At 32.1% G+C, this 9,693-nt stretch overlaps 1 protein-coding gene across 1 annotated transcript; it reads right to left on the reverse strand.

Moving 5' to 3' along the window:
- Window positions 1–6,129: 6,129 nt before the first annotated feature.
- LOC131063285 (caffeoylshikimate esterase-like) lies at window positions 6,130–9,080 on the reverse strand. Its single transcript, XM_059216547.1, has 8 exons — window positions 8,673–9,080; window positions 8,491–8,581; window positions 8,362–8,394; window positions 8,128–8,274; window positions 7,609–7,739; window positions 7,391–7,528; window positions 6,863–6,961; window positions 6,130–6,773 (listed from the first exon to the last, which is right to left on the reverse strand). The coding sequence occupies exons 1-8, from the start codon at window positions 8,691–8,693 to the stop codon at window positions 6,420–6,422; spliced, it is 1,014 nt and encodes a 337-aa protein (XP_059072530.1). The 5' UTR covers window positions 8,694–9,080; the 3' UTR covers window positions 6,130–6,419.
- Between the last annotated feature and the right edge of the window lie 613 nt (window positions 9,081–9,693).

Raw genomic sequence — 9,693 nt, forward strand, 5'->3', positions numbered from 1 at the left:
TTGTCCATTTACTCTTCTAAAAATCTATAAATTGGAGCTTCCTCCCTTCAAAAATAATCAATCATTTGCCATATCATTATCATGCCAAAATTGCCTTAGAGAATTCATAAGCCTACCCTTATGTTTCCAATTAGACCATTCATATGTTATGCAATTAGAGAGCAATCCACACATCATCCTAAATCAAGAACAAATCAAGTAGAATAGGGTGCATCCACTTTAGTTATAGCAAGAGGTAGAAGGTATATGGTCTTTATGCTCTAATTATTATTATTTTATGCTTTATACCATTCACTTTTCTTCATCTTCAGTGATATTTGCATGCTTTTATATTTTTGTAGCATTGTATGGAGACCATCTAGTCATCCAAGTATACCTTCTAAAAGTCATGAATAAAATATTTGAATGTGCTCACCATTATATGGATAAATATTGTTGGATAATTATTTCTACTAAATGGCATGACCATGTATATGAATGTGGTCCCCATTCTATCACAAGTGTGGTCTTTCTCTCATATCCTATCTTGATGGTATCTAGAGAATCCATCGGTAAAGGAATAAATCTTTGTTTGTGCAACACATTCTAATATCTTTTGTCAATAGAGTTGGGAAGGGATCATGCATGCAAACTTTATTCAATTCCCAAAAATCAACACATATCTTGATTTACCTTTTCTTTTTATTCTAGACTATGGGGTTGATCCATTCTAAATCTTCAACTGGTTTTATGATTCCAACTACTAATATTTTGTCTAGTTTTTCTTTGACTTTCTTTTTCATGTTAGGATTGAACCTATATGGTAATTTCTTGTGTTTTATCTCCTTCAATTGTGTTTTCACCACTCCTAATTCTTCTCTAATCCCTTTCCTTTTTGTGAATGCTCAAGGATACAGGTCTTCAAACTCAGACAAAGGCTTAAAATCACTTTTGCAACTACTTGTTCAATCCAATAGGCCCTCTTTTTGGTAAGTTTAGGATTGACAATGAAAGCGATGTTTTCTTCCCTCAATTTAAGATGTTGGTTGTAATATTGATCTTTTGAATCTTTATAGTGTTGTAATTCTCTTTCACCTTTTGCCACCTTTATTTCTATTTTAGGGTCCAAGTCTTCTCCTTATTGATATGTTGTGTAGCATTGGGTACTTGCATGATGCATTTTTTCATCCATCCACTCTATCGATTTCTATATATGTTGACTCTAAGGTGGAGGATTATGAGGAAGTGGTTATGTATTACTTCTACAACTAACTTAAAGTCGATTTCCTTCCTCTTTTTAATGTGGTGTATTTATTATCATTTTCATCTCAAAATTAAAATGTGTGGATGAAGTCTTTTTAAATATCTTTCAAATCATTTTGTTTATCCCTTCATTTTAGGATTATATACCATGTTTGGACTACTAGTATTAATCTCCCAAAGAAAATTTATATGTACAATCAATGGTCATATTACCTATATACTTGCCATCATGCAATTGCACGTATACGTAGCTGGTCCTCTAGGCTGATTAAACACTTGTATTTTGGAATGTTATGACATTCCATTTCCTCATGTATGCACCTTTTTTTATCAAAATTTTAAAGACGCACCAACACGAGGGATGTTGTCTTTGTGTCTTTTCTACCAACATGCAACATTGTAGAATGTAGACCAATGTGTCCTGTAGTGTTGTAATCTACATTTGTTCACATTTGACTATTTGTTTCATATCTATTATGTATTCATTCAAATTACTTACTCCCAAGAATCTGTAAATTTTGAAATGGGAGATTCCTCTTTGGATATGGTTTACATATTTTTTGTTCTTGCTTTTTGAGTCTTTTTTGCTTCTTCCAATGGCATGATATTTATCATGATTTGTCGTACATTTTCTAAATGACTAGTTACCATAAATACCATTCTAAACCCATACACCTTGTGGGTAAACTATTGTGGTTCTTTCATTTCATCTATGTAGGCAATTTAGAGATTGAGTATATCAATATGGAATTATCTTTTGTATCTGCTTCTTGAACAATTTGTTCTTCATATGAACTATTTACATCATCTCCTAGACAGATGTGTATTGCCTTAGTATCATGTGCAAATAAAATCTCCTCTTTCTTGGAGTTTGTAATTGAATTTGCATTCACAAACCATTTTTAGATCCAATAATACTCAAATTTTATTAAAAGGCTCATTTATCTTTAGTACCACTTCAAAGTTAACTGTAGTTTTTAGCTTATGGACATCTTTAAATTTGGGAATTAGTTTTCTAAGATAAGTATTTGGGTGCCACTTGTTGGGTGGTTTTAGCTCATGGTTTTCTAGATGACCATTTGATGGTTTCATGTATTATATCTCTTGTATATTAGATGCTTGAGATGGAAGTTGTGAGACAGTTTTTTAAATATATTATTAAGTAACTAAAATTCCTTCAAATCTTTGGTTGGTGACGATCTTGTGAAGGCTTTCTCTACAAGTGTATTGTAATTGTGTTGTATATTAAATAATATATTAGATTGCCATGGAATGTCGATTTTCTCTCCTAAAAGAGTTTTTTCCACATACACCTATGTTATAGCATATCATTCAATTTATTGTGCTTCTTCTTTTTGTAATTATCAAAAAGTTTAAATTTGTCCAATACTCTCAACATTTTAGTGTAGATTTTTTTCTGTACCTTTCATTAATATTTGTTATCAAACCTTAATCATCTCATATTCTACGTGTTGGGTAGGGTGTTTTTGTACTAATATTCATTTAAGTGGGAGCTTGTACGAAAAGAGTTTTGAACTTAATTTAGGAAAAGGTAAAAAACACATCAAGGATGCAGATGGAGAAATTTATCATGCATAAAATTTTAATCTTGGAAGAGAAAGATAGTGGATGTGTTCGTAGACTAAGATCTATGGGCTATAGTATTTGGATCTAAATCTACAACTACACCACTAGAAGAATAGGACATGATGTTGATAAAAGTAAAGGATCTCATTAGACTCATTTTTTTAATAATTTACTATTGTTGAATTGCATGAAGAGACTACCATAATTCAAATTTGGAATAATATTAGAGACATTTATCATGCTAAATCCCTAGTGAATAAAATTTTCCTAAGAAAAAAATTGTACATCCTCATAATGGAAGATGGTGAGTTTATGGCTAAACATTAAAATGCTTTCAATATGGTATTTACGTAGCTGTACTCAAATTAATTGGATTAGTAGAAAATGAGGTCTGGATGGAACATAATATACTGAGAGAGGGGGGAGGGAGGGGTGAATCAATATATCCCAATTTCAATTTAATCAATCATTAATTCTCATTAATAGCTTCTCTAAACATGAATCTTAAAAAATCAATGCAGAATTAACCAATTCACTTAATGATATAACAATTAAGCAACACAAAAGAATACACATGCACACAATGAGCATCGGATATATGTGGAAACCCAAGATGGGAAAAATCATGGTGATAATAGCTACTTGGATCTACTTCCTAAAGATATCCTCACAAAACAATGAATCGCTTACAATATGAAGTAGGCACCGACCTACTGGAGACACCAATCCCCTATTGTGTTTACACCTCCATAGACAACAAAATAAAAGATCAAATAAAATACACATAATAGAAACAATCCTCGTTGTGGAGGAAAACAACTATTACTAGAGATCAAATGATGATAGATAAAATATAAATACAAGTTCTAGATAAATAAAACATCAATTAATAAGAATTTAGATAATTAAGAGAGCATTATGCAGCTATGTCTTCTCTTTTGAAACAATAGATGTGATTGTGGATAGAGAGAAGTCTTGTTTGCTGCTAAAGTGTGAGGAAGATATGGCAGGGCTTCAATGTTTTTTTTTTTTTTTTTTTTTTTTTTTGTGTGTGTGTGTGTGTGAGAGAGAGAGAGAGAGAGCTTGAGAATCATAATGATGAGAGAGTGACAAATGAGGCATAAATGTGAGTTTTGTTTCTTGGAATGGGCGAGAATAGCCATTTTGGATGCGCTAGAGTGAAGGGACATGCATCAGAATAGGTCTAATATAGAATATACGTATTTGAATCTCGGAATTCTTTTAGAACATTTGTGCGCGTTGCACTCTCGTCTGATTGATTGGATCCCAAATTTAGACCATAGGTTGCTAACACTTCATTTTTTCTATTCATGAAGTCAAATTCATGAAATCCCGATTTTAAATTTTGTCATAAATGCACCAAACATAATGCATAAGTGTCATAAATGCACAAGGTGCAATTTGTGACACTACAAATATGGGTTTGTTGTGTTGTTTTATCTCAAGGCATAACATAATGATCAAATTGCATATTTTTGAGTGGGATTGAAACATACTGAAAACTGTATTTTGTATAGAAATATGAAATTTAGTTTTATCAATAATCAATTTGAGAAAGAGGTGTGTGAACATATGAATTGCATTTTGAAATGTATATGAATATTTTGAAATTGAGTTTGTTACATGCGCGAGCGCACACACACGTGTATGCGTATGTGTATGTGTACGTGTATGTACACGTGTGTGTGTGGATGTACATACACATACACATTTGTGTGTACATGTGTATGTGCATGTGGATATGTGTATATTTGTTGTGTGTATACTAATTAATTTTATGTAATTAAAACACATTTAAAAATTATCAAAATAATAATTAATGATTTAAACAAAAACATAAATGTGATATACAAAGGTAAAATAATTATTTAAAAAATCTAAAATATTTCTTACATAAAAGTAAAACTTATGTATCCATTTATATAATTGAGTCACAATAACAAGTAAGAGGTAAAGTGTAATGACATACTTGTGTAAAACAAATAATCTTATCTTTTATTTTGAATCTAACAACAATTTATCCATAAAAAATATTGATATTTAATAATTAAAATAAAATGTCATTTAATTAGTTAACTATTCATAGTTGGAATAGTTTAAAATAATACATTTCCTGTGTCATTTATTTAGTCAACTATTTATAGTTGGAATAGTTTAAATTAATGCATTTCTTATATACTAATAATTATTTTTTGTTTAAATTTTTTATAAATAATAATATATAAAACTATTAAAATATTGTTTTCATAATAAAGTTTGGGTACCATTGATATAATTATTATTCAAGAATAGTGAATGATTTATTTAATTTTAGATAAAAAAAAGATCTTCGATACATTTATTAAATATTACTAAAGAAACAAGTCTTTTCCATAAAATTTGGACATTATTAATAATTTAAAAAAAAAAATTATAAATAAAAATATCTTATATATATTTATCTAAAAATGACAAAACACTTCTTATATCTTGAACATATTGTAGATATAGACATTTAAGATATATATACTATTTAAAATGAAACTTTAATTTATAATAATAAAATACACTAACACTAAACATTGACATAATAAGATGGTTAAGTAATGGTATCGTTGTTCTTATCATTAAGATGACATAATGTGATGGTTAATTAAAATAAAATTTTAATTTATAATAATAAAATATACTAACAGTAAACATTGACATAATGTGATGGTTAAGTAATGGTATCATTGTTCTTATTATTAAGATTCAAATCCTATTAAGATGTTAAGTAATGATGTTGTTCTTATCATTAAGATTCAAACCCTATTAAGTAATGGTTAAGTAATCGTGTTGTTGTTCTTATAATTAACACTCAATCCCTATTAAGAAATGGTTATATAATGTTGTTGTTGTTCTTATCATCAAGATTCCAATCCTATTAAGTAATGGTTAAGTAGTTGTGTGATTGTTCTCATCATTAAAATTCAAATCCTATTAAGTAATAGTTAAGTAATCAAATCCTATTAAGTAATGGTGTTGTTCTTATCATTAAGATTCAAACCCTATTAACTAATGATTAAATAATGGTGTCCTTGTTCTTATCATTAAGATTCAAACTCTATTAAATAATGATTAAATAACACAAAGATTCAAACTCTATTAAGATACTATTAAATAATGATTAAGTAATGGTGTGGTTGTTTTTGTGGCTAAGATTCAAACTCTATTAAGATATTATTATTATTGAATGTCAAACACATTTATCCCAAAAGAAAAAACACTAAACACCAAATTAAAAAAAAAAAAACCCATTTCATATAAATATACATTAGACGTGTCATACATATTCATCAATTTACAATACAAATCTTTGATCAAAATGTAAATTGATATTATTGCCTGCGTGTCTAACTCTAAATACTTTCATATTTTCCCTTATAATCATCATCCATCTGAATTATTGTCCCGGAATTTGCAGACGGAAGCAACGGCCGATAAGCTTCTAGAAGCAATGTAATAATGGAAAGGTTGCCAAACCAAGAAAAATTCTATTTTATTCATTCACTTGGGAAGCGCACAAAACCATTCCAGCTGGTCAAGAATCACAGGGCGGAATGGAGGTATTTGGTGTGGGACTTATCCACTTGGCCCACCTCACACTTGTCAGCAAACTGAGATTGCTTGATTCCATAATCATCTTCTTCATGCTGCGTCTGCCTAACCAATCCAATCTCACTGCTATACTGCCAAACTCTGTGATTCAACCACGCAATTATGTCAGTGAAGACCCTATCAATGTTCTGGTCTGGTTCACCGGAGGTGAGGGCATGCCACATCCCTGAATACAACTTTATTGTCTTGTCCACACTGCGCGCTGAATTGTACAGCGCGTAACTCACGCTTGGATCCGTCACGATGTCATCTTCTCCGTGTAGAACAAGGAATGGCAGGGTTACCTGTTCATCATCCATTCAGGGGATGTTAAGTCTTATTGGTTATGCAGGGGAACAAAGAGGAAAAAAGAGAAATTTTTGTTCTTGATTACCTCACAGAGCCTTTCCTCTAAGTCCATGCTGGTTCTCAGCATTTCCAAGGCTGTTTTCAGCCTGGGTTTGTCTTGGTATATAAGTTGATTGGATCGAATCTGCAAAACAATGATGTTTATGTGAAAAAACCCATTAGATTGAAATGGTGAGCTCTGTGTATGTTGAATTCCATTAGAAAATTTGCATGTTTTATGTTTGAGCCAATCCTGTCATCTTAATTCAGAGGTATTTTTGCCACTCAGCCCCAGACTCAATATGTCTTGTTTTGGTCTGTCTTACTGTCAAAATGGGCCAAAAAAAGGCGAGCTTAACTTAAGGGAGACTAGTCCTCTGAAGATGCCAGCAAACGCCTGCTAAACTCTGCTACTCTTGCAGGGTCTTGATGCAATGTTGTTTTGTTTTGGGCTGGTGTGCCAGTTTGAACTTATGGGGTGTGAATTTTTCTATCTACTTTTTTCCATGAATTTGTATAACACTATTTTTCATATATGATCTTCATAAAAGGAAAGGAATAGAGAGTCCATTACCTCTTCCCTTTTGATTGGATCCTTAAAGGCCGAGTTTATGACATCTTTGGTAGGAACGATTTTCCATGTGGGGATAAACACTTCCAAGCAGGTGAGAAAGTTAACCACCAGAGGATGAGGCTTTATCTTATCAGATATCTGCAAATTGTTTGCATTAGCAGAGAGTTCAAACTGTACAAGTTTAATGAAATTGGTTTGGCATAATTCATAGTACATACCTTGCACATGGGAGCAACAAGAACAGCTCCATTCCAAAAGGTGGGATCCTTCCTGTGTAGAAGAAGCACAACTGCACCTCCCATTGATTCCCCATACAGAAATCTGGGCTTGTTCTTATATTTCTCATTCTCTGCAATGAAATTGAATATATTTAATTTTGAAGAAATAAATACATCAAATTTTTCGATTGAATAAACAAACAAGAAAAGAGAAATGATTAGTGATATAAGTTTTCCTCAATCCATCATGTTTCTTTGAATATAACAGAACATATTCTATGAACCATCATCATAATGTTAGAGCACTCAGGTACACTCAGGATGTTTCCATTCCACTCCTGAGTGTTCTAACATCATCCTGATATGGATCATACAGTATGTTCCAGACTTCGATGCACATAAACACACAATCAATCCAAAAACAGCATAGAAATGATTCAAATACAATTACATTCTAATAAACAAACAAGAGAAGGGAAATGCTTCAAATACAATTACAAAAGGTACCAAATGGATTACCACAGACACTCTTGAAGAAATTGCTGCAGTCATCAACAATATTGCTGAATTTTTTAATGTAGCACCTTTGTCCTTTCGATTTTCCATGGCCTTGATAGTCTATTCCAAAAACACCATATCCAGCTCGGGCTAGCCTGACTCCACATTCTGCCAAACAAATGGTACCACACAATCAATACAGAGATTTATTTTCCAATTGGAGAGAAAAAGCTGCACAATGCATTTGCTTCCCACCTCTCATGAATACGCTGCATTCCATTCCATACCCTGCAGGATTGTTGTAAATGAATCATGTGAGTACACTGCAAACCCATTAACAAAAACTGCCGAGTTACAGGAACAACATATTCTTCTTGTTCTTACCATGGCATAAGAAAACCAGAGCTTGGGGAGCTTTCAGAGGCAACCATCTACAAGTAAATAGCTGCACTCCTCTGGAATTTTGAATGTAATTCTACAGAAAAAGGATCAGATTATGTTCAGTCCAGATCCATTCCCAGCATATGAATTTTCTAGCAGAGAAAAACAGAAAACAATTGCAATACCTCATGGCACCTAATCTCCATTGCTGTTCCACCCAGAAATCTGAAATGGTTAGAATCCCGAACAATAATAAAACAGGTCAGGTCTTAACCATTTGTTCCTCTTGTCACCACTGACTCCAGTACAACTTCTTAAATAAAACAAGTGCCCAAAATTGTACTCTTTCATTAAAACCTGTTAAAACCTCTGCAACACTTAACAATCGTGCAGTTAATACAGCTCAAAGAAGAAAAACATCTTCCACCAGAGAAAGAAAAATAGAAGAAAAAGCCAAATATTAGGTAAGTACAGAGAATTAAAAAAAGCAGATCTTAATACAGGATAATGGGAAAATTGGGTCTTGTAATCCTTAAAAGGAACTTCCCTATTTGAGGGAGACCATTGTGATCTGATAGAGATAGGTGTCTAAAAGTTTATAAGATGGTTATTAAAGTCAAATCCTGAAAAGAAGAATAAAGGAGATCTGATTTGGTGAAGTATGGTGATGTACAATAATAGAAGGTTGGGCCCACTGACACTATATTGAAGAAAAAGCTAACACAGAATGATATTATACACATTGCTTACGCTTCCATTTCTTGACTTGACTTCCCTGCCCTCTTTGGAATAGCTGCCTCAAACTCTGTGCTTCTCTTTTCACTTTCCAAAACAATTACCCCTCTTTTTGTAAAGATATCACCGCCTCTTGAAAGGACTAGTTAAATAGTAAATATATCTGATTTTTGGTTGTGATAACCTTCCTTCATGATAAACAATCTTATGATTTGTCATAGACTTAACCCCTTTAGAATGATAAACTCCATGCTTAAAACTCTTTGGAAAGTTTAAAATAACCTTAGTTGTGTGCAAAGTTCATATTTGAATTTTGTAGTAAGGTCTTACATGTGTGGTGCTTTATGGTTGGGCAACACACAACAAATTAACCATGAGTGAACACTTGGGTTTTGCACCATCCATTGAATCTTGATTGTTGCATGTGACTTTAGGTATGCAAGCCTTATTTGTAGTTTGGCATTGCCCTTT

Source organism: Cryptomeria japonica, chromosome 2 (assembly GCF_030272615.1).
Source record: "Cryptomeria japonica chromosome 2, Sugi_1.0, whole genome shotgun sequence".
Taxonomy (NCBI): domain Eukaryota; kingdom Viridiplantae; phylum Streptophyta; class Pinopsida; order Cupressales; family Cupressaceae; genus Cryptomeria; species Cryptomeria japonica.

What these genes read in the sequence shown, in the direction of transcription:
- LOC131063285 (XM_059216547.1), bottom strand. Translation starts at nt 8,693, where the DNA reads ATGGAGATTAGGTGCCATGAG. An exon ending in ATGCAGCGTATTCATGAGAG is followed by an intron (nt 8,275 to 8,361) that starts GTGGGAAGCAAA and finishes TTTGTTTGGCAG; the next exon opens with AATGTGGAGTCAGGCTAGCC. An exon ending in ATCCAATCAAAAGGGAAGAG is followed by an intron (nt 6,962 to 7,390) that starts GTAATGGACTCT and finishes ATTGTTTTGCAG; the next exon opens with ATTCGATCCAATCAACTTAT.